At 33.4% G+C, this 25,539-nt stretch overlaps 2 protein-coding genes across 3 annotated transcripts in view; both read left to right on the top strand.

Moving 5' to 3' along the window:
- Nucleotides 1–4,073, top strand: part of LOC106101798 — a 19,487-nt gene extending 15,414 nt beyond the window's left edge. Inside the window, exons 12-20 of the mRNA XM_013281133.1 lie at nt 231–395; nt 510–598; nt 665–1,141; nt 1,280–1,396; nt 1,513–1,579; nt 1,734–1,834; nt 1,930–2,100; nt 2,234–2,378; nt 2,487–4,073. Of these exons, the coding sequence (XP_013136587.1) occupies nt 231–395; nt 510–598; nt 665–1,141; nt 1,280–1,396; nt 1,513–1,579; nt 1,734–1,834; nt 1,930–2,100; nt 2,234–2,378; nt 2,487–3,669 (2,515 nt within the window). The 3' untranslated portion in view covers nt 3,670–4,073. The remainder of the gene's footprint in view (nt 1–230; nt 396–509; nt 599–664; nt 1,142–1,279; nt 1,397–1,512; nt 1,580–1,733; nt 1,835–1,929; nt 2,101–2,233; nt 2,379–2,486) is intronic.
- Nucleotides 4,074–11,998: 7,925 nt separating this feature from the next.
- On the top strand, nt 11,999–25,166 carry LOC106101925 (mucin-5AC). Of its 2 annotated transcripts, none has more exons than XM_013281300.1 (8): nt 11,999–12,378; nt 19,918–22,175; nt 22,453–22,591; nt 22,681–22,867; nt 23,266–23,450; nt 23,526–23,641; nt 23,853–23,972; nt 24,401–25,166. In XM_013281300.1, the coding sequence occupies exons 1-8, from the start codon at nt 12,249–12,251 to the stop codon at nt 24,563–24,565; spliced, it is 3,300 nt and encodes a 1,099-aa protein (XP_013136754.1). In that variant the 5' UTR covers nt 11,999–12,248; the 3' UTR covers nt 24,566–25,166. The 2 variants fall into 2 exon arrangements, with proteins under 2 accessions (XP_013136754.1, XP_013136753.1); XM_013281299.1 differs by having other exon boundaries at nt 23,263–23,450.
- Nucleotides 25,167–25,539: the final 373 nt, after the last annotated feature.

The following is a 25,539-nucleotide window of genomic DNA, read 5'->3' as shown; positions in this document are numbered from 1 at the left end:
ACTATCAATTTCTTTACTACTCACCAATCTTTACCAACTCGTGTCACGATTCCCTACTTTGTGTGACACATCTAACGATCGATAGTAATAGCGAAGCAACTGAACATAAATTGTTTGATTTCCTATACATGCAATTATTCAAATATTAATTAATACAAAAACTATTAAACGAATAATTATCGTCATCTCAAGTACCTTTCAGGAAATGATATCCTTTGTATTATTTGCAGAAACAAATCGCCACAAGGGAGAGACAATTGCCTTCTATCAGAGGTCCGTTTGTTCGACTTGCAACGTGGTGTTGACTACGAGCCTTCCGCAGACGACTGGCTGTTTGCCTTCGACCTGTTCAACGGACGGTGCTGGAGGAAGGCTCATGGGAAACAGGAATACGAGTAAGTGTCACAAATGCTGTTAAAGTTTCATTTCGATTAATATAAATCACAAAGCAAACCTTAATCACCTTTAGTAAGGGATAATTTATAAATAACCTGTTGTAATTTTTCTAGCATTCTAAGTTCCGAATTGCCGCACCCAATTCCTCCATCAGCATACCCACCGTCTGGTCCAACCGGTGATGATCATTCAGGACCTTCAGGTATGGATTTATTGTCATCGCAATATTAAATAGACACATTAAATTAATGTCACATATTAATTTCAGGCCCATCATATTCATCTCCTTCAGGTCCCAGCGGGCCCGATTTTAAACCCGGATATTCGTCAGGACCAGACACACCAATTAAACCTGGTTATACCGCACCTTCTGGCCCTGGACATAAGCCGAGCTCTCCAGGATATGTGCCTGATACAGCTCCTTCTGGACCAAGTGGACCCGATTATAAACCTTACATACCTTCTAGTCCCGGTTATATAGAACCTAGTGCTCCCACATTCAAACCGGGCTATCCACCTCCCTCCTTTAAACCTGTACTACCTTTACCGCCTCGCAAACCTATACCTCCGCCTAGCGGTCCTGATTATAGGCCGGGTTATCCATCCCCTAGCGGACCTGAATATAAACCCGGATATCGGCCTGTTGAACCGAGTAGACCGTACCCGCCATTACCACCTAAACCGGATTATCGACCTGGTGGCAGTAGACCGGGATACGAAGGTGACAGGGAGGAGAATGGATCACGTAAGTGGTTATTATTTCAGTATTGTAGCTTTATACAATGCTAGATATTTCTGAGAAGGCAAAACGGTTAATAAACAGATCGAACTTCTTTCATTACTTAATATAATTTTATTTGATACAACGTTCTGTTTGTTTTAGTACTTATGTCGTGGCGTCAGTACACTGTGTCAGGGTTCCCTTGTCGTAGAGGCACAAGCTGTGCACAGAACCATGTCGCTGGCCATTGGGCGTGTGAACCCGAGGGCGGGGAAATTGGTAAGAAACACAGATTTTGTTATTAAAAAAAAATGACATTGAGTGTTAATATTTTCAATCAAAGCGTAATAGGATTTCAATGAATTGTTTTTGACAGAAGTTAATTAAATTTACAGGGTCTTGGGACTACTGTTGCGCCCCGACTCACCGCTGTGGGTACAGTGAAGGATTCCAAAAGCCATGGTAAGTGTAATCCAAATGAAGACAGAGTAAGGAAAAAGGCATTAAAGGAGTTTACAAATTGTATTGTGTACATTTGCTGTTGTTGCAAGTGAAATTCTCAATAGTCTAAATCACATGGTTCACAATTATTCTATTTAGAATTGTACTTTTTTAGGTGCTACGTCGGCCCCACACACGAGCAATGGCGACCGTGTAGTGAGAAATACTATCCGTATTTCAAACATAAAGTTCCTCATCCCTCGCAAGGACAAAGAGGTGAATAATATTAATAACAACTAGTTTTTTATGTTCTTTTCATATAATTTAAATTAGGTTGTTCTCAAATAAATTACAAAATTAATTTACCCCAGAACCGAGTTCTTCACAAGTTTCGGGACAATGGCGTGATAAATCCGGCAACGTACCTCAAGGAGGAGAAAGACCCGGACCTTATCTAGCAGATACCGATAAAAATTATTGGGATGATCTGTATAAGAACGGACCAAGAGCTTATTATGATAAACATGGAAATCCATTACCAGGTACTCGTAGATATAATAATCATGCGGTTATAAACCTACTTACTTCTATCCTATCTTTCGAATTTTATTTTTACATTCATTAAAGTATAAACCCTAAGTAAAGTGTCAAGTTAAATAAGTAATTTTATTTCAGGTTACACTCGCGTGGCAACAGAAGAAAGGCCCAGAATAAGATATCATCACAACCAACCTCAACCAGGTAGTGGAACTTGGGTGCCCGTTCCAGACTTCGGTGGTTTTGACAACCGTGTAGTCCCTGAACCACTTGGAGCTCCTAGGTAAGGGTTTTCCTGTATACAATATGAAGTAGTAAATATTACATTAACATATTATCGTTACAAAGGCTTGATGAGAAATTTAATTGTTTCACGTATTTTCTATTTCAGATACTGGCCTGTAGCTTATCTTCATAAAGGACCTCCGCCTAATATGACGTATTTCAGATATAATGAAACTGATCATACTTCACATGATAGAGCTCAGTCTCGTGATATCGAAGACGGTATAGCTCTACCAACAGAGCGGTCATTAAACGAGTTCAAAAGAGTTGACGTCATCAGACCTAAAGGTACTGATATAGAAGGCAGGAAAATAAGAGATGGTCCAACAGATAATAAAACAAATCTAGACGAAGATTTCTTAAAATTAGACAATGACACTACTACAAGCACAACAACAACAACAACGACCACAACTACAACCACTACAACTCCTAAAAGTATTTCTTATAAATCAAATAATGATAGTGAGGTTATCAAAAACTTAACAAATACTAATACAACAGAGATTCAAATAAGTAAACCAAATCAGACCGTATCTACATTGGATATAAATGATGAATTTGATAAACTTAAAGGCATTGATGGCAAATTAGAGGATTTCTCCAAATCAATTGAAGTTTTTGAACTAGACGATAGAACTAAGTGTGATAAAGAAACCGATTTCAAAACTTTAGAAGCGGAAGAAAGACAGATCGAAGCGATTGGAAGACTAGTAGCATCCAGACGTGGTGGAAAGCTGATCCTTGAGAAACGATCGCAAAAAGATTTGGAAAGCAAAAATATCGCTGTAGATAAAGATTTATTGGATTTTAACTTCGGAAATAAATTTCCAACAACCGAAAGGCGCGGTATCATACAAAGAGTAAGTAAAGATGAAATAGACAAGGAAAGATTTTCTAATGACAAAAGTTTAGAAGTCAGTGAAACAACTTTTGTAAGGCCTCCTAGAATTCTTAGTACAACTGAAAACATACGAAAGGCCATTGTTAATGGAAAAGTATTTTACGACGCAACTATAAGGGAACAAAGAGATTTAGTAACTAATGTGACAAGAAAAGCTAAGAGCCTAAAATTGGATGAAGCTAGGGGTCCGTCTGTTATATCTAGTAATTTAAATACTAAAAGAAAAACTATACAACCAAGAAATGTTAATCCAATTAGAAAAGTAAGACGAGTCTTTAGAAAGAGGTATAATCCAGAAGAAGTTAGAAAACGGTTATTAGAAAGAGAAAAGAACGTAAAATCTCCAGATAATAAACCAAAAGTAGAAGAAAATATTAAAACATAAATTTACATTCTCATTTTCGATAAAGGTTACCAATTATTTAAGAATTAATCGTTTATTAAGATAAAAGTTGAATGAAATGAGTACGAATAAATTCGTTAAGTTTTATTACGTTAGATTCTCTTGTATCTTTCGGTTGACAAAATCCGGGGAATACTAGATTTTATGTGTATGGTGCTTATTAAATTGTCAGTTTGACCTCAAATGTATTACTTTTGAGTTGAACTGACGATGCTTTTATTTTTAAGGTATTCATATTAATTTAAGATTTCTTTTTTTACAACTACGATATAGACTAGACAGTAATTTATGTTGAAATTGATTTGTACTTTAACGTACTGATAACAAGCGATACAATCCTTTAAAAATGAACAAGTAGCCATTTATTTTTGTATAAATAATACAATTTTCTTAGCAATACGTGTTTTATTCAAAAACAACAAATCCTTCAATTTCACAACTACTACGTCGAATATTAATTTCCACAAGTTTTTTGTTATCTGCGACATTTCTAAATGTCTGAATTTTCGAGCATAGCAATAAGAAAGCAATTAGTGACTGGAAAGTGCTAATATATTATACGACTGTTTTATGAAAGTTTACGAAAAATTCCAACAAATGTGATAGAAGTCACACCTGTTAAAAGCAAGAACATAATATTGCTGATCTACATGTAACTTGTATTAGTCTAAGTCCGTGATTCCCAAAGTATTATTTATCTAAGACCTATTCCCAAGAAGCCCAAGCCCAAGAAGAAGACCTCTTCTAATAATTTACTCATTTCGATATACCAAAGCAAGCTTTTCTTTAACTTGTTAATCCTGATATTTAATTACCACAAGAGTACTCTTCACTCCTAACTCACCTCCTCACCACTCACTCTACGAGTCGTAAGACTCAATAAAAGTGGTGATGGTGAGTCGTAGGACTCTAAGTAATTAGACCACAGAGGTATACAACTTTGGGAATCGCTGGTAAGTTGTAAAGATCTGGTAAAACTTGTAGTACTAGATGAAAAGCGGGTTGAGTTTCCTTGTAAACAAGTTTACAATGACTGCAAACAGTCGTACATAATAATTTAAGCTCAATAGAAAGTAAACGAGGCAATGACTCAGCTGCAACTTACGTTCCGACACATATTATGTGCAGTTAACGCATTTCACTTGTGAAAGTGCATACGAGACGTGACATGCTAGGACATTTCCTTAATACTCTGGAACCCGTCTCCAATAATGTCATGTCAAGGACAATAACGTTCGTAATTGTAATAACAAATGAATAAATAAAAGTAAACAGTCTCATGTTTTTTCATAGTAAAATGGTAAACAAGCAAATGGTTGCTAAGGGCGGGCGCACACCTGTTGTGTGATTGTCGATTGTTTTGCAGCGAACTCAACTGTTTAGTTGCACAACTAAAAATCGAATATTGCGCACGTCCATATAAGCTCATAGGAATCAAAGCCAAACTAAATAGTTGTGCGATAGTTTAGTTTCAGGTGGGCGCACGCTCTTAAATTCGATAATGTAACAAAGTAATCGGTACCTATGGACATCCGGGTTTGTACCATTGCCTACCGTGGTTCGACAGATAAGGGAACGCACAGAAAGTGGATATTTCATCTTTCATGTATCCCCTCCTCTGCCAATACATTGGATTGAACTTGACATTGACTTGACATTGAAGCTAAATCAAGGATAAGGGGGAAACGATAATCAAATTTGTTCTTTCCTAAACGTTTTATTAAAATTTAGTCTTTCCGTAATATTATTAGGTTTTTAATAGAGTATATTTAGCTAGTATTTACTTTAGTGCGGATAGAAAAATAATTTCCAGTAGAAAGCGTCCATATAAATTATAAAAATTGTTCACATGAATGTTACAATAACGCTTGGTCTCTATTTAATGGCATAATTTGAGTGAAATTTCCATTAAAAAGTTATAATAATACTGTAATGTTGATTTAACTTTCCGTGCAATTTCTTGAGTTCTTAAGCTGACGTTTCCATTTTTTTTTTCATTACCTATGGAATTGTGTTCTTCTTCTTTGTCGCTTGAGTCTTTACAGACTCGTCGTGGTTATCACGTATCAGTGACCCGCTTTACAAGTCGCCGCCACTCCTCCTTGTACGCTGCTTTTTTCGCACATTGATGCAAGGGTACGTCCATAGCCGTTCTAATCTGGTCGGTCCATCTCATAGGCGATCTTCCTCTAGGTCTGGTGCCCTCCACCTTACCCTGCACTACTAAACGTTCTATGGACTCGTTATTACTACATTACATAACATAACAGGATTTGTGTTAGGTTGAACTAAATTTCTACGGAGTAAAACTCAAACTACGTAATTGGGAAATGCATTTTAAGAAGTTATCGAAACAAAAACACCAACAATTGGTTAAAATAGCTGGATGGATTTATGGACCCACTGTCAGCTAGTGTTCATATTATGCTAGTCTAGTGCACTCGCCAAGTGTAAACGAGGCATAAAGTTTTAAAACATGAGACTAACAGCTCGTAATCACCTCAGTTAAACATCTCCATAATCATAATCGTAACACTAACACATTCATCATGTGGGTCAACTGGAACAGGTTTGTTCTATGTGTCAATAGAGTAGGTTTATTAATGTTAGCTAAATTACGTTTCTCTATATCGTAAGAACTCTCTCACAACGTTATTAACGTATATTGCAGTTTACATTTGTTGATCATCGCTGTTTCCCACGGTTGTAAATTACAATCAATATTTCCTAGGTTAGTCAAGATGAACGTTGATCTTAGATTACTTTCTTGTAACATGAGTCTAAAATAATGCATTTATTGCAAGCAAAATTACCTCTTCGTTCAAAGGTGTAGGGATTTCTTACCTTGTAATGTTTTTTATTTAAGATAAATGTACCAATAGTTGATAATATAGTGCAAGAAAAGCGCAGTTACTTTTCTTCTAGTGCTTATAGATTTTTTTTATAAAAGGATGTTAATTAGTCCTTCAAGAAACTTATCTTGCACCTGTTTTTTCAATAAGTGAACAGCACAAATTAAGTTAGCAAATATATTATAAATTATCACGAAATCCAAAATTATTACTAACTGCTTCACTATCAAATACTGGTACTTCCAATTCATGTATTTTTCAAGTAATTAATTAATATTCTTAATTACTTTAGATATCAGGAATTATAGTAGTTTGTTTTGAAAAGAGGCTTATAATAAATGTAATATTTTTAAGCGGCCAGTATCAATTAAAACAAAACGTATCCTTAACAGAGGTCTTAAAATTTGGTATCAAAACTACGGTCCCCGTTGACCCTGGCGAAAGTTCGCTTTCACTCGTAATCCGTCGGGTAAAAGTGTTATTTGAACAATCTTATAGATGTTATTACAAACTTCGCGGCACTTTCTTCAGTGAGTTCAATGAACTTTGCACTTGACTTGTAATGACACAAACGCTTCGTCATAATTGGCTGGTTTTGTAAGTGTTAATTTACTATTAGAAAAGTATGCCACCTCATAAATAGGTTTGTAGAAATTTTTATTTATTTATTGTTTCTTCGGTAGTAAAAACATATTATAAATTAGTTTACTGATACACAAAGAATATTTTTATTAATATTTATTCTTCAGCATAATGCAAATCTTTTACCATTTTTTAAAATCACAAACCATCAGATTACTCATTAAATAAAGTACAGTAAAGATTTTTTTCTTCGTATTAACTCTTATTGCGCCCAATTCTCACGTTAATTTTGTCAGTTAGTGTACATGAATGACCAAAGAAGCTCACGACCTCGATACGCTAGACCAGTTCTCTGTTATGAGTCATAAACATCAAAGAAACTCTTCTTATACTTGATTAACATTTGAAAACTACAGTTATGATCTAGTCAAAATGAATTAACCTCGTAAGTCTACTATAGTCATATCTTTTAAAAAATCGACGGTTCTTACGCATATACTCGTAGTTGCAACGCAATATAAGTTACTTAGAAGTGGTCTTATATGAATGTATGATATTCAATTGAAAAATTTATAGTTTCAAATAATTAAATTCTGATTTCAATCTTTATTTAGCTCTATTAAGCAAAGTTTGAAAAGAACATAAAATATTTCTACATAAAATGTCTAGTTACGAGCTTACGCATGGTAGCTGTTGATTTATTCTTTGGTATTTCTTTTTTAAACGTATGATGAAGAAGGGATCACGGAGTTGAAGAACAATAGAGTTATCTAGGGGACGAAAACTACGTGCGCCGATCTTACCGGAGTAGGATAAGGAAGGGAAATTGGAAGATGTAAAAAAGCGCTTATGAATGTAATGTTTAAAGTGTGTTAAATTGTTTAACAATGGGTATATCGAGTCAATATCCTGTCATTGCAGACTAAATACAAGCTTCCTAACCCACAATATAGACGCAACGAGAATTTGTAATACGACACTTTGAGGTCAAACTATGCAAGCCTCTTGGCAATTTCTCTTTGCGTTTAATGCATTATTAAAACATGTGAAATCGTCTTTTTCCGCACGAAATACAAACTGGTTTTAATGATGTGAAAGAAATTATATCCTTTGCATAATATGTGAAGAGAATGTCGATATTTTTTGCATTTGTAAATTTTCTGGTTTATTTTGCTGGTAAACGATAAGAAAGTGTTGTTATTAAGTATATAAAAAGCAATATTTTAAAACACAAAAAGAAAATGTTTTATCAGGTGTTTCCTGTGAGAAACTCACAGCTATATTCTTTACTTTTTTAATCTTTTTTTTTTAATTAAATGTATTATGTAATTAAAAAAGTTTATATTATCAATCACATAAAATATTTTTATTGCCTTCACATTCTATATAAAAAAGAGTCAATGATACTGCTTCGGACGTGTTGATGTACGGTTAGCATAAACCTTATTCCACGAGTAATATAACTACAAATAGAAAATTAGGTTTTTGTTCACTATTTTTATGTTTGAAACATAATCTTACATCAAATGCTTTTAAAATGCCCAAGAAATTAATTTCTCGCACATAAAAAAGAAATTATGAAAATTCCTAGTGCACTTGTTTCACCACTATCAGACTTTTAAATTAAATTTGTTTCTAACAAAAGGTTAAATCTAAAATTGTGAACAAGTTGTGATTTTAAAAAAATATTATTTTATTATCTTTACTTTTGCTGACTCTACCGGTCAACAGGCAGTACAAATAAACTTTCTATTGTGTCTCAGCTTGTCGGAATACTTTATCAATAATGGACCGTGGGACAATAACGACGCGCCTCTATCGATGACTTTATGTCGATGGAAAGTTATTCACGAAGCTTTTGTTTTATGTGAAACTTAACATATTGCTAAGTAAATAACTTACGTTTAACTTTATCACTATGTTATAAAATTTAATGTGTAATATCTCAAAAATTTTTCACGCTTATTGAAATAAATCTAGTACCGATCCATGTAACTAGATGGCGCCTTTAAATTATACTCTTGAACAGTTATACATATCGTTGATCTCTTACTACCTTCTTTCCGTGTTATTCCATGTACTCCTGAAATTGATTTATCTATACTTAATGTAATAAAGTGTAAACACACACTACTTCGTGGCGTAGGATGTCAGCAATCACAGTATGTTTTGGAATACTTCTTTCTTTAATAAAAAGCTCTACACTTACGCAACGCTTAAGGCTATATATTTTCACGCTCAAGTGTACAAATGTATAAAATATAGATCAAGGTAATTTAAATTTTTAGTAGATTTGAAACACTTTGGAAAGCTTATAAATTAATCAATAGAATAATAAAGCAATTAATTTCAATTCAAGCATGCTTTCACTACAAGTTCAATGCCTCGTAAAGTTTTTATAGTTGAATATTTAATCAATACGATTATAATAAAGCGTAAACACACACTTCTTTGTTGCCTAAGATGTCAGCAATTATAGCATATTTTTGAAAAATTCTTTCTTTAATAAAAGCCCTACACTTACCTCACGCTTTAGGCTATATATTTTCACGCCATTAAACTTAGGGAGTAAATATTTTAGATGAAAACCCTAATGTGGGAAAGAGACCATAAGTTGCTGCCAAAATCAAGGAAGCACGGTTGCCACGATTTGTCATCATGTTATGTCATTTTGACATTTGCAATTGTGCGACAAATGTCAGTAATAAAATAAATTTTTCATAATTTCATGCGGATGAAGTCGCACGGGAACAGCTAGTTGTATGTAAAACGTTCAATTTAAATAAAAATATATTCATGATCTAATACCGAAACGAAGATTAAACACTTCCCTTTGTAAGCGCTATTTATAATCTACATTAAAATTTTAATGAAATTTAATGGGATAAGGTCACCCTAATAAGAACCTTGTTACATATTTAAATATTGTTTCAGTATTCGGCCATCAATTACTTATTCTAGCACCTACTACAAATTATGTTAAAAAATTCCCTACGTAGTAGTTTAAAGTTCACTTATTGTAAATCAGTAAGCCACCTATATCTTTTTTGAAATAACATCTATAAACTACTATAAGGTACATCACTATGATGGTTACTAAGCGAAAGTCCATCTCGCTTAATAGAGATGAGCAAACTGTGTTCCGATGGCTCAGTGCCCACCATTTAAATTAACGACTACGTGACTTTGTAATCAGGAGATCTCAAGACAGAGTCACGTGATCAAAGTGTAGCTGACATTTTTTTAGTAAGAGATTTTTTTGCTTATAGTTACAGAACCAAAAATTCGTTTTGGTTGAAAAAAATGAGTTAATATTACCCAAATTAAAGATGTTTTTTTTCTTAAACTAGAAAATAGTATACTCTACACTCTCTACTCTTTATCTAGTCTCTTGTATTTTACACGACTTTATGAAGTTTTAGAGCGGGCGCACACCTTTAACTAAGCTATTGCATTGTTGTGCGATTGTCGATTGTTTTGGAGCTATTTCAACTGTTTAGTTGTACAACTAAAAATTGAGTAGTGTGTCCACCTCCATATAAGTTCATAGGGATCACAGCGAGACTAAACAGTTGTCATCATCATCATCTTTCTCCTTATCCTACCCCCGTAGGGTCGGCGCAACAGGTTTTTGTTCTCCACATCATACGTCATCTCAGTCATCACTCCCTTTTTGATCATGTCACCTTTTACGCAATACATCCATATCTTTATTAGGCTACTTTTAAACAGACTAAACAGTTGTACGAAGGTTTAGTTTCAGATGTGCGCACTTATGAAGGCGGTGAATTTCGAAAAAAGAAAAGAGCGGCAGATAGTATTGTTCATGATAATTATCACAGATGTTCACCGTTTAATTGCTCTATTTAAGATTGTATCGATAAATAGAATACAAAAGAAACGTTGATTAATTTACCGTTCCCATGATGTTAATTAACTATCAATATTCATCCGCCGACCTGTTTGACACACTTTTGAATGGGTTCATATTATCTTTACTAATATAATAAAGCGTAAACACACACTACTTTGTGGCGTAGGATGTCAGCAATCACAGAATTTTTTTGAATAATTCTCTCTTTAATAAAAAGCCCTAAACTTACGACATGTTTTAAGCTATACATTTTACGCTATTAAACTTGGGGTGTAAATAAATTTGAAAAAACCTTCATGTGGGAAAAGGTCCATAATCTACAAGCTGCCAACATTAAGGAAGCAAGGTTGCCGTAGTTTGTCATCGTGTCATGTCAATTGGACATTTGCAATTCATAATTTGACACACCCTAACAATAAAATGAAATTTTAATAATTTCATGCGGACGAAGTCGCACGGGAACAGCTAGTCTTTAATACATTATGTCAAGAAATATGAATGAATGTGTGAATTTAATCTCATTATTATATGTACTTAAAATATTAATAACTATCAGTTTAGTTTACTCTATTTAAAAAAAAAAACCTGTATAAAATATATACATATTTAAGTTATGCTGAAAGCTTCATTGGACTTTAAGTTCTAAAGGAAGTGGGTAAACATTTTACGATTAAATATAATAAATTTTAATTAAAAGATTAGGGCAAATAATCAAAGTGCTACTTGTAAATGTCACAAGTTTGCGTGGTGTCACTTAAAAAGAAATGTCTATCTATCTCTTTCTGATATACGTCCATCTCTCACAATTTCTCATTTCACCGTTCACTTGTTTAGCGACTCGTTGTTAAATATGACCGAGTTCTATCGACGATAGAATATTTATCCTTCTCGACTTTAGCTTCATAGTAATAAAGACACTTTCGGTTTAAAACCAAGATGTCTTAGAACCTTGTCGCTGTAAGTCTGCTGTTGGTAATATGTGTGTTTCTTATTTTACAGTATTAAGTTGGTCAGTCGGCTAGTGGGTTCAACATCGCGGTACAAGACGCACGTATCCAGACGGTGTAGTCGAAATAAAAACTCGTTACGAGAATTGAAAACGTTAATTAAAATGACGAGAAAACCGTTTCGGTGTCGCCAGTAAATATTAAAAAATATTCATAATTAAAAATGTGAAATGCTATTAGGTCAGTAAAGGTGTTAATTTACATTTTTGGGTTTAAGAAATTATAGCGCGGGAAATCGCTTTCAAGATGACTGTCCAAAGGTGTCGATTTGGAAAATTATCCCGTAGTGATGTGAAACAAATATTATTTGTTGTTGTGCTGTTGACGATTTTGGACTATTTGCCACTTAAGTGTCATGGACAAGATTTTGACAGAGGTAAGGTAAAAAATAAAGAAATAATTTCCGTTCTTTTAAATAAAATAAAAGATTTTCCATTTGTAACATAATCGTTGAAGTCTTTTGTATGAGATAATTGTAATTGACTCGTAAAATACTTATTATAAAACATTTTTCGCTATGGAATTTAATTATCTTAACCCAAATTGAGTTAAGACTTCTTTCTAATATATAACAATCGCTTGGGTTCATTTACCGAAATCCGCTGGATTAGTATTATCATAGACGGACCATGAAAGGGGAAAAAACGAAAATACATCCAAATCGGTCTCTTTATATTATCTTTGCATAGTAACTCATTCAGTACCTGTTAAGTAACGTTAAAATTGAACTGGAACGCACGAAACACCATAAGTAAATATAAATGAACTAAAAAATATATTGACACTATCATTAGAAGTGATACGGTCACTGAAAATGTAGGTCAATTTTGAGTACACGTATTACGTAATTTGTCTTAAAATGTTAAATTGACTCAAGAACACCCTAACTCAAGAATATGTACTCTAAGATTTAAGAGTCTTGAGAATACTTATCCTTGAATCTTATTAACAACTAGCTTAAAAAAACAAAAGTGAGTAGCCTATGTGTACTTCCAGACTATCCTCTACGTCTGTACCAAATTTCACCGAGATCCGTTCAACCGTTTAGGCTACATACTCAAAGAAACATCCATCCATCTTCCATACATTTAAACTTTCGCATTTATAATATTATACGAGTAGTAAGAAGTAAGATTAAGTATCATATATAGCTACATCTGAATTCCGATTACAAAAGTATTTTGACGTTTTTAACTCTTTTAATTATTACATCGTCTGCTTCCTTGTAATTGTAATTGTTAATCTCTTATTTTTCAATAAAATTATTTCTATTTCTATTTCAATTCTATTTCTTGTGGATTTTATTACATGAATACGCTAATGTTGTTATATACCAACAAATGCCGGTCACTTTACAAACTATGTTGGCATGAATGATCATTTATTCCTACATTTCCGCAAAGATAACCTACTCTTTCCCATATTAAGATAATACGCATTTCATAAATAATTGGTAGCAAAAAAATACACGGGGTTTCTATTAAATTATTAATTGACAGCTAAACGCAATATTTATTTGCATCAATGTTAAAACGGTCCACTTCAAAGGAGGTCAGTTCCCGAAGTCCGGTATCATTTGGACGGACCGGTCTCGCCGCACTAATGGGGTTAAGGTGTTTTTTACTTGCGCCCAACTGTGGAATTTTTGATTATAGTTCTAAATGCTTTTAACAAAGGCCCGAAATGTTTTCTCTTATCTTACAAATTCTTCACTGACATGTTACAAATTGTACTGTGTTATGGACCTTTATTGGTTTTGTGATAGCTTATTTAGAACAATTTCGAAAGTTAACCAAAAATTAATTAAAAGCCGTCTTTTAAAACATATTGTTTATACTTAGAGTATAAGATCATGCGACTTTTTATAAATACCTTCTAAATACAAAGAAGAAAATTTAAAATTGTCTTGAAGAATGTAGTATGTTAGTGTTTACGTAATGATTTTAGTATGAATGTGCATTAAAATTAATATGTCTATGACAAAGCATAGTTATGGCATCAGACGACACCTGCACAAAGAATCTAAAGGTCGGCATACCGCTGCGTAACCCCTTTTCTATTCTAACACAATTTTCACTTTCTTCGACCTGACTCGAACGTTTACTTTCTATCGTGCCTTATTAAACATCCAACAGACAGCATTTCCGAATAGCACAACGTACAACGCTCGCCCAAATCGAAAGTACAGTTGAAATTGCATTGTAAATGAAATCGAACGAGCGATGTACGACAAATCATGACTTGAATACGAGTTGTAGCTTAAAATTTCTCTGCATTGGAAAGAATATAAGGCAGGTCTTTGTGAAGGTCGAATGCTTTCCTTTTGTTCAAGATGTAGTTTCAACCGATTACAACTATGATGAGGGCAATTGTGTCTACTTGTTACACAGACAGAGAAAATGTTCAATCAATTGCTTATTTTGATATAATGCTTATTTTCTCGTTGTGATTTTTTTTATTAAACACTAGCTTTCGCACGCGACTCCCTATGCGATTAATTAAAATGAAACAAATGTAGCTTATGTTCTTCCAGACTATCCTCTATATCTGTGCCAAATTTCACCCCGATCCGTTCAACCGTCTAGGCTACTAACACTAATAAACATCCATCCATCTAAACCTTTGCATTTATAATAATTAGTAAAATTAGTTTTTTAACACAAGAAAGTTATTAATTTATTTATAATTTTTATTGATAATATACAGTCGATATTTAATTAAAGTTCAAAAGGATATGAAAGAAATAAAACTTGACGAACAAGCCTCTAAGGTTCGTGGTGTCTGGAGACTTGGGACAAGGAAGGCCGACCCCAAATAACTGGGAAAAGGCGAAGATGGAAGAAGAAGATGCTTAATTAAAGATTCATATAACGTTGCTAGTTTTACAGCAAATACACAGAAATTCCTTTATAAACAACTCGTTGACTCGATAACGGTGTTGCGAGATGTTACTTAGTATTTAAGGAGCACAAATATTACCGTACTCTTTACGCACGAACAGATATTCTAGTTGTAATAAATAGACTGAAGCGGTCAAATAGTTCAATAGAAGTTTTTTTTAATTAGACCACGCAACTGTTATAAACGTTATTTTCACAGAATTATTTTGATAGTAAACATATTGAATATATATATTTTTTAATTAGTTTGTGTAATATTGGACTAGGAAATTAATTACATGTACAAGAAATTTCAATGTTTATACGTATATCTGAACAAAACGCTTTCATTTAGATGATGTCCTCAGTAATAACTAATTTTAAGGTAAACGTATTCAACAAAAGCTTACTTTCTGCGTATATGCTGTGAAGGTCATATAGGAAGATAATTATACAATATGGATGAATACATGGATATTTGTTAGAAGTTGTATCAGGTAGCGATTCAACGGATCATCATCTTATCATCTCCCCTGCCTTATCCTACTCCCGTAGGGTCGGCGCACCGGGTTTTCGTCCTCCAAAGCTCTCTATCATCCGTCACCTCAGTCATCACCCCCTTCTTGTCATGTCACCTTTCACGCAATCCATCCATCTCTTTCTAGGTCTACCTCTACCGATGTACCCCTCCACATTCATTCTATCATCCTTCTTGTTACATGCGATTCATCCTTTCTCATAACATGCCCATACCACTCTAACCTTTTACTCCTTATTTTCTCAAACACTGGGGCTACTCAAACTTCCTCCAATATACTCATTTCGTATCTTATCCAATCGTGTTACCCCACACATCCATCTTAACATTCGCATTTCCGCCACATGTATTCTCCTTTCATCCGTCCCTTTTACTGCCCAACATTCAGATCCATACATCATGACAGGTCTTACGACGGTTTTGTAACGATTCAGCGGATCTCGATGAAATTTGGCACGGTTGTAGAACATAGTCTGGAAGAACACATAATCTGCTTTTGTTTTTTTTTTTAATTCCGCGTGGATGGAATCCAGGGAAAATTCTAGTTAAGAAATAAAATAAAGAACTAAGACAAATAAATTTCTTTTAAATAAAAAGCGAAGATAATTTTGTAGAATTTGCTGCATCAAATGCAATTGGAATGCAAAATGCTTTAAATTGATCTAACGTCCATTCGTCACAAACAACTTTCACGTTGTTTTCTCACTGTTACTATAAATTTCTAGTATTGTTTTTATGCTTAAGTTATCGTGACTTGGGAGGTTAGATGTAAGCACTTTCACATACATAATAATAAAATAACCGTATGCACTTATTGATTTGCATCAAACTTTTTAATGCAGGGTTCCAATGCAACTATTATTAATATTTGTTACTTTTGTGAACCCACGACTAGAAAGTTATTTTTAGAGTATCTATGTTTATTATTAATAAAAAAAAAAAAAAAAATAAAAGTTTGTCAAAATTAATAAAAAGTAAAAACCATAGTTAATGTATTACTATCTAACGCAACTCGTGGAATTACAGTAAAAGCTTAAATTTCAAATAAGCGTTTCTTAGTAAATTTTTAATTAGTTTTATTTAGAGAACTTAAAATTGTATTTGTAGATTTAAATATAGCCAAGTTATGTTTCGCGGTAAACATATTGTACATTGCTTAAAAATCTGTGGAAAAACGGTATATGTCTTTAAAAATAGTCCTTTTTTATTAAGATGTTTCTATAATATAATATAAAATCACTATAATAATAGTAACTATAATTAAGTTACAATGTTTTATTTCCGGCAAATATTTTATTGTATCATTTCTAGAGTTGAATCCATACTAATATTATAAACAGGATAGATTTGTATTTTTGTATGTATTGGTATAATCCAAAAACTACTTGACCGATTTAAAACATTGAAGCACCATTATCACTGAGTAACAAAACCAATCCGGTAATAATAACGAAGAAACGTTTACCTAGTTACTCATAAAAGAGGTTTAGGCTAAGCGTCATCTGCGCTCGGCCACCTCAGTGACAACTCAGTTACAAAAAAAAAATCAGTAACAAAGGCTATGGTTTTACAACATTTTTTTTTATCACGCGGATGAAGTCGCGAGCTAGTCCTACTATAAATTCTGCTTGTAAAAAAAACTCAATATATGCAGTTGGTTACTAATAACATATTATGTATTTTCACTTCTTCATACTTCTTCTCGCTAATCAGTTTTACCGTGAGACAGCGAGCGTGCGGGTATGCGTTTCTACCATGCTCTGTTTGTCAACTAGACTTCCGAGACTCCACCTGAATAGGTGTGCGATTTAATTGTATAACGATTAATATTCGGTGTGTACGTGTCGATACAACTAGCTATTGCTCGCGACTACACCCGCCTGAAATTAAAAAATATAGCCCATGTTACTCACTGATAACGTAGCTTTTTAATGGTGAAAGAAATTTTAAAATCGCAACAGTTGATTTTCAGTTATTTCAATACATACAAAAATAAAAATCTTTCCTCTTTATAATATTAGTACCTACAGATATCGATTTCAAAAGTATTATCGTACTAACAAACTTACTTCACAATTAAAATGTTAGAATATAAACTTTAAAAGTTCGCACATTTTTTTTTTTTTGGATGCGAATACGAGCACGAGCACAGCGGTTTGATAATTTATTTCTTGTATCTGTTTTCTCTACGTCTCTAATATCTAATATCCAATATGGATAGTTGTTTGTATAAAGATACATTTTTAGACATACAATCTTAGTATTCTTTATTGTTATATTAAAGTTCAGTAGAAAAGCGATTTTCACTAGCTATCACGTAATCATTTCTCAGATTTAGAAAATACGATTTTCTAGAAGCATTGTATTTAATATCTACCATGGAAAATATAAAATATCGACTAAGATAATGTGTCGAACAGATTATGTGGGAATTGCGCTAATAAATATGCGGTTACAATAGAGCCATTATGAAAAGAGGTTTTATGGTAACTTGATAAAAAAAGCTATAACTGTCTATTCTTCGGCTTCTATTAAACGATTTATTAAAAGATTAACTTAATTTACGCTGACTATGAATTTTTAATGTGAAAAAGATAAAAAAAATAAAACAACATGTAATTTATGTATTAAACATATTGCGTACTATGACGTAAATTACTTCAAGTATAATTAAAGCTTCAATGATTTGGTCAGTCACAATTAAGGTGAACAAAAAAGTTTCAATGATTCAAACATAATGTAGTGTTGTCGTTAGTGATCATTTCTAAGAAAAAAAATGTGTTTCCCGTTAGGTTGATCGTCTATTGACAAATAAGTGCATAGAACGAATTGTTCCAATGGGAAAAAATCCTATTGAGCCGATTGATCAGTAGACCGATCAGCCCAATAGGAAATACTTAACAAGTTGCAGACAAAAACATGATTAAATTAACCACTCACTTTCATTGAAAGTTTAAATTTAATTTAAGTAAAGATCGAATCGACTGTTACGTGCTACTGGCAACTGTTATTCTATGGTATAACTTTCCATTACGCAGTATCGAGTAAAAGGTACGGCGATTTTATTAACAAAAAGAAACAAAAAGTTACTTTCACTATCCGAGAAATGTATGACATCATAACGTCCGTGCATTTCTAACCGATTACGTGCGCTTCGTCATTTTTAAGGAATTTTTCGGTATTGACAGATAAATTTTAATGTCCACATAAGAAAGCGGCTACTTGTGGGAAGTTGAATATTGATACTATATTTGTATGATTATTTAAATAACTTTCACTTTGTTTTTTGTCGAATCGATTTTCTGCATTTATTTGCATGAATTAATCACTATTTGATAGATGCATCATTTGTTTAGATGGATCAATTAATTTTGTGCCACAAATTCATAATCCATACCATATATCTGTAGTAATATAATAAAAGGATAAATTTGTATTTTTGTATATATTGCAAAAAAAAAAATACTGAGCCGATTTCAAGAATACTTTTATCTTTTTTAATTTAGACGGAAGAATGGATGTTAGTTAGTGTTTGTAGCCTTAACGGCTGAACTAATATCGATGAAATTTGGTATAGATGTAGAGGATAGTCTGGAAGAAAATATAGGCTACTTTTGTTTTTTCTTTATTCCACGCGGACGGAGTCGCAAGCGAAAGCTAGTAGGCTATATTTTTGACTACTTAGTTGCACGTGGACGATATCGCAAGCAACAGCTAGTATTAGATAAGGACAAGATATTGTTTAAGCATGAGCATACAACCGTTTCCATAATTTGTTTTTAAATTTATTTACTAAAACACCAATAATACAGAACATAAAAGTAAATATCAACTGTGAGAGATAGTTGTATAATAAATATCACATTGTGTCAATTATTTTCAAAGAAAATGAAAGGAATGGCAACATTGTTGTTATACAGGTTACTACAATGGAAACTCACTCTATATGTATCTTCTCATTTAGCTATATGGTGACTTCCAGTACAATTTCACTTTTAAATGGAGCAGATAAAAAATCAAATAGAAAGCGGATCGCTATTTTAATGTTCTCGATACAATTTACAAATCATTCGTTTAATATTCGGTACGCATCGATGTAATGTAGGTGTTGTTCGAATCCTGTATACTAATGATATCTTTCTTCCGGTAGCATCATTTTAACTATTTACTAGTTTAATAACACTATACAATGTCAGTTTTACATAGACCATCCGTTAATTAACATGCAATTGTTTTTTTACAAGCGCCATTTACATTGCTACTAAATAAAGCCCCTTCAACCAATAATAAAAAATCTCTTTGTATTGATAACGTCCTTGTACTTAATACTAAAATTAACAGAGCTGATAAATACATTGATAGCAAATTAACGTTTAATTTTGTTATTTATTTAGAAGTATATATCTTAATAACTCGTTATTGATGTTAGTTTTAGACTATTTTAATACTATGTTGTTGAAATCCATTTCATTCACCATTGATTTATGTGTACTTTCAGATGCAAGAAGACTCTTTGGCGGTTACAGAATAACACCGACGTACTGTAAAGCATCAAGAGCAGCCAGATATAACAGAGGGGACACAATATGCATGTTCAACCACGAATGTGGTCAAAGAGGAGGAGAGGTCGTAGGTGCTTGTATGGATGGATTCCTCTTTGGAGCTTGTTGTCAACTCAAATCAGATAGTCAATCTCATATTCCGAAAGGTCCCGGAGTAGTCGTTCCCGGATACACGGATTATTCAGAAACAGAAAATGAGGGTGATGAATACGATAGTTTTGAGCAACTCGATTCATGGCATAATAGTTTTAAACCTGTAGTAACTCCAGGATATAGACCTATAGATAAAAATGTTTATACTTTTACAATATCAACTACGGAACCTAATTATAGTACCGAGAGTGAGATATTGTCTGAGGGACTAAGCCACATTACTAATACTTTACTAAATACTCCGCCGAAAGATAATAACATTGGTTATATTAAGCCCGGCAAACCAGATAATATCTATACGCATAGTACGATAAACCACGGCATCCCTGATACAATACTTTTCCATGAAGATGGATCAGAAGTAGAAGATATTGCAAGACCATCTGATTTCAACATACAAATCTCTTCATTGCAAACAAAACCGACTGTAGCTCCCACCACGAGTTCACAATCAACGCCAACGCTAACTATTTCGACACACAGACCTATGTATAAACCAATATTTAGACCAAAACCAGTAAATAAACCAACACATGATAATCCTACTGAAAATTACATACAAGTACCAACAGTAACTAAAGAAACGCAAAAAACTGAATTATCTTCAATAGATAGCATTATTCAAATGTTAAATGAGAGTACACCTAGTATGAAAGAAGAGCCAAGTTCATATGCGACCATTGATATGATGGAGACGAAATCTTCGCCAATTCCATCATCCACTCAATCTTATCAGAGTAGCTCTTATCCGGTTCATCATGTTACTACTGGACATTACGTAACGTTGAAACCATCGTCTTATCCCAACAATGGGTACACTTCGGCGGCTCTTTCATTCACACAAAGACCTGCCACGTTGACAAGTAAACCATCTTATACCATAATTTATACAACACCCAATATAATATCAGAAGAAACTTTACCAGAAAAGGTTCCCCAACCAAATTTCTCCTCACCTGAACCTAGTCAATCTACTAGTCAAGCGATTGAGGCATTCAATAAATATCCCAATGACCCCAGTGAATTTGGAAATACCGTCACTACTTTTAGCTATGTCAGTTCTACCACAACAAAACCAACCTCTACAACTAGAAAACCGCCATCTACCAGTTACGTCACAGGTATAAAACCCTCACGGAAACCAGTTACAGATTCGTTAAACACTGTATCTACCTACAACGTAGCTCAAGACACATTCTCAAGTGCAACACCAACTGTCATTCTTTTAAATAATCTAGAAACAAGCAAACCCAGCTCATCTGGAAACGAAGAACCTGAATTCGTTGAAATATCACAAGAACCTTATAAAAAACCAGTCAATCAAATAACAGTAAACAACGTTATTGAATCTACTAATAACATTTATGTAAATAAGCCACCACAGAAGTTTGATAAACCTGCATCACCTACGGTGGTTATAACTCCAAAACCGTCACCAAGTACTACACCGTATCCAGTAAAGTCTTCCACGAAACCAGTATCAGTTGCAACGTCGGACGTACCGATTTTCGATTCATATACAGAGTTGTACTCACCAACAACTTTGAGACCAGAATTACAAACCTCTCCTGATGATTTAATAAACTTCCCACCAGTGAGAAACCCTATGCTCAATGCTACTGGATCGAATGTAGTCATTTACAACACGACCGTTGACAACGATTTAGATACTTTACAAGAACTAGAATTTACTACACCTTCATGGCATGAAGATGATAAATTGAATGAAAAAATGAATCTCTTCGTAAACAAGATTGTCGGAAGTCTTCAAGGCACATTCCAAGAGCTCCACGATATCGTTATACTTGATAAGAAACCTAACGCAACTATAATCAAAGATACCAAAACAACAACAACAATAAGACCCACGCGTAGAACGCCAGCTACTACACGAAGACCTGTTGTTACGACCAAAAAACCTACACGAATTACTACTACTAGAAAAACTCCGGTAAGAACGACTAAAAAGCCTACAAGGTTAACAACAGCCGTAAGAAGACCAACAACAACACCCACAATCCCAACTACCACAAAGAAAACGGTAAGAAAAACTTACAAGCCTGCCAGCAGATTGTGATGATAAAAATCGATTTTTAAAATAAACATAACTTTAAGCTAAATAACACATAATTAATAAATTAAAGTAAATAATAGTGATAAATAAGGCATATATATTGTAACTATTAAAACATCCAAAACATTCCAATCTTGGTTTCATATTAGTCAAATAAAATTTAAAACTCTAGTGCATCCTCTTGTGATAAAACCTAGCAATACAAAGTGGGCTTGCTCTGGGCCTGTGATGAATGTTGTTTTAGGTAACGACCACCAAAAAGCCTAAGCCAACCAAAAAGGTGACGACCACAACTGTTACTCCCAGCACTACAACTGAACTTTACGATGACATAACGACTGAAAGTTACACGGAACAAGTGATTAACTATGATGATAGAAGCCGTAAGTATTTTTAAAAATTATGTCGGGTAATATGAGTTCAGCATTTGGTTACATGATTGATGTTGATCACTTTTTTCATAATGTTCCAGTATGCGGAGTACGACCGCTTGTAAAATCTGGTCGAATCGTTGGCGGGAAGAACGCTTCATTCGGTGACTGGCCGTGGCAAGTGCTCATCAGAGAGTCATCCTGGTTAGGACTATTCACAAAGAACAAATGCGGTGGAGTGCTGATCACCAATCGTTTTGTAACCACTGCTGCTCATTGTCAACCAGGGTAAGTTTAGATATTAACTACTAGCTTTCGCGCGCGACTCTGTCTTCGTGGAATTAAAATCAAAAGTGATCAGATTATCTTCTATATCTTTGCCGAATTTCATGAAGATCCGTTGATCTGTTTAGGCTTTCGCATTTATAATATTACGAGTAGTAACATTGATATGCAAATATTTCCAAACTCTTAAAGAACATTAAATTTTTGTCACTATATTAATTAGTGTATCTCAAAAGTATATTTTTCTTCAACGAACTTACTGGTCCTGTGTATTACGACATGATGGCTTATCTTAGTACGTATATCGGTTTAAACAGTTCAAGGATTCTTTTGTGCTTTCGTCTTCTCTGAAATTTTATCCCTATGAAAGAATGCAACTAAAAGTCACCTTCATTTAGCAGCTTCATGGGGTCATTGGTAGCAGTGTTCGGTGAGAACGATATATCTACCAACTTGGAGCCGAGGAGACCAGTGGCGAAGAACGTAAGACGAGTGATACCTCATCCTAAATACGACGCTGCGACATTCGAAAACGACTTAGCCCTCCTCGAGTTGGATACGCCGATTAAATACGAACCGCATATTGGTGAGTACAAATCAAATTAGCTCGTCCAGTTTTCTAATTTTAAAATTGTTTCTATTTTTTTTATATTTCTTTCAGTGCCGATATGTATGCCACCTGATGAGGCTGATTTTACGAACCGTATGGCGACAGTCACGGGATGGGGCAGGCTTAAATACGGCGGTGGTGTTCCTGCTATCCTTCAAGAAGTTCAGGTAATGTAACTTCTAACACATTATTTTCTCCCTCAAAATTACTATTTAATTGCTGTCTCAATGTTTTCTAGGAATAAAAGTAATTTGTAATCTTCACCAAATAAAATTTGCTATAATCCTATATGCTTATATTTTGGGAGTAATCTAAATCGAATCACACATTACACTTCAAAATAGGTTACAATATAATAGGAAACTGTATTTTTTCCAGGTGCCAGTGATGGAGAACAGTCATTGCCAGTACATGTTCCAGACAGCGGGACACTCTAAGAAAATACTAGATTCCTTTATCTGCGCTGGATATTCTAACGGGAAGAAAGACTCCTGTGAGGTAATTGTTTCTTGGTTATCAATGTTCGTGGGAAGAAAATACAGATCATTTGATGAAATAATCTTGAAAAATAAACAAATTAATAGAAAATGGCTAAAATTATCTATGGAGTCTGATACATTGGTTGACAAAATAGAAATTTTTCACATATCAGGCTTTATTCAGGCTAAAATAAATTGAATGCATTTACAACATATATTTACGACTTCAATGATGAATTTTTATAAGTATTAACAATCATTCGAATTGACTTTAAGAAATCTAGATAATTTTTTTTTATATACTCGATTGTCATTTTTTTTCTTTATTTTTTACGTAGACTGTTTAGTTTATTAGAACGTGCTAGTTAAATAGTTTCTACAAAATAATTACAACTATGTTGTCAACATTGCAGTGTACATTATTCAATTAATTTATTTAATTTCCAGGGTGACAGCGGTGGTCCTTTGGTGGTGAAGAACGATGATGGAAGATGGGTGTTAGTGGGCACGGTATCTCACGGCATCAAGTGCGCAGCGAGATTTCTACCCGGCGTCTATATGAGAACTACCTATTATAAACCGTGGTTTAAAAGTATAACAGGAGTGAAATGAATGCATTAGAAGTGCTGGGATATAACCTAGAAATGTCACTTTGAATACCTTAAAATCAAACTAAATAAGCTCAACTTCTAAGAATGCTCAAAATTTTAAATAAAATAATACAATTTTATTTACCAAAGTTTTGCATAAAAAATACATAAAACACTCCTTTAAAAAAACTATTTTCAGTACAAGAATGTACATAACATTGAGTTAATTAATGTTAATGCATTAAAAACATTATAAGTATCAAGCTTGATTTAAAAGAGAAAATTTGAAACATAAGTCACATTAATTTTCTTACGTTGAAACTCAACGTGCTCTCTAAATCAGAATTCAATATAGTCAAAAATAATTGGATATTTTAGAAGACACATAAAAGATAATAATTAGTATACGTTGTATAAAATATTTGTTAGTTTTAAGCTTTGTACATTAAAAGGCATTTATTTATTTAAATCTAGTTTGTAAAGTGAACAATTGAACTGTTCTGCATTGACAAAGTGACTACCTTTGTCCTTATTGACTATATTTTAGTCGCTCAATTTATATAAGTAGGAAAAATATTTAATTTTAAAATGACTGTTATGCATTTAATAAAAAATAAGATCTATCTGGAGTATTATTTTAATAGGACACGAGATCATTTTTTTTTCTATTATTAATTGCAAAGTTTGACATTTCTGTACGTTACGAATAAACTTAAAAATTACTTTTTCAAATTCAAAAATTATTTTAACTTTAGAAAGCTACATTATTACTGAGTAGGCTATATTTATTACTAGATTTTTTTTTTAATTTCCCGCGGACAAAGTAGTGAGTAAATTTTTCTACTAAATAGTGGAAGTTGATTATGGAACCTTGAAGAATAAACGTGTTTCTGTAATCACTAAATTTGCGATGAAATTGATTTATAAAGATGTAAAAAAAAATCACGCTAATCAAAATGGGACTCTAGTTCTGATAATAATTTTAGTAGTTAACTA

This window comes from Papilio polytes, unplaced genomic scaffold (genome assembly GCF_000836215.1).
Source record: "Papilio polytes unplaced genomic scaffold, Ppol_1.0 DF823935.1, whole genome shotgun sequence".
Lineage (NCBI taxonomy): Eukaryota > Metazoa > Arthropoda > Insecta > Lepidoptera > Papilionidae > Papilio > Papilio polytes.
This window is presented reverse-complemented; position numbering and strand designations above follow the sequence as displayed.

Bases quoted from the DNA above. Each gene is read 5' to 3' on its own strand.
- LOC106101925 (XM_013281299.1), top strand. From the start codon at position 12,249: ATGACTGTCCAAAGGTGTCGATTTGGAAAATTATCCCGTAGTGATGTG. The intron at 22,176-22,452 runs GTAAGAAAAACT...ATGTTGTTTTAG, and splicing joins CAACTACCACAAAGAAAACG to GTAACGACCACCAAAAAGCC. The intron at 22,868-23,262 runs GTAAGTTTAGAT...ACCTTCATTTAG, and splicing joins GCTGCTCATTGTCAACCAGG to CAGCTTCATGGGGTCATTGG.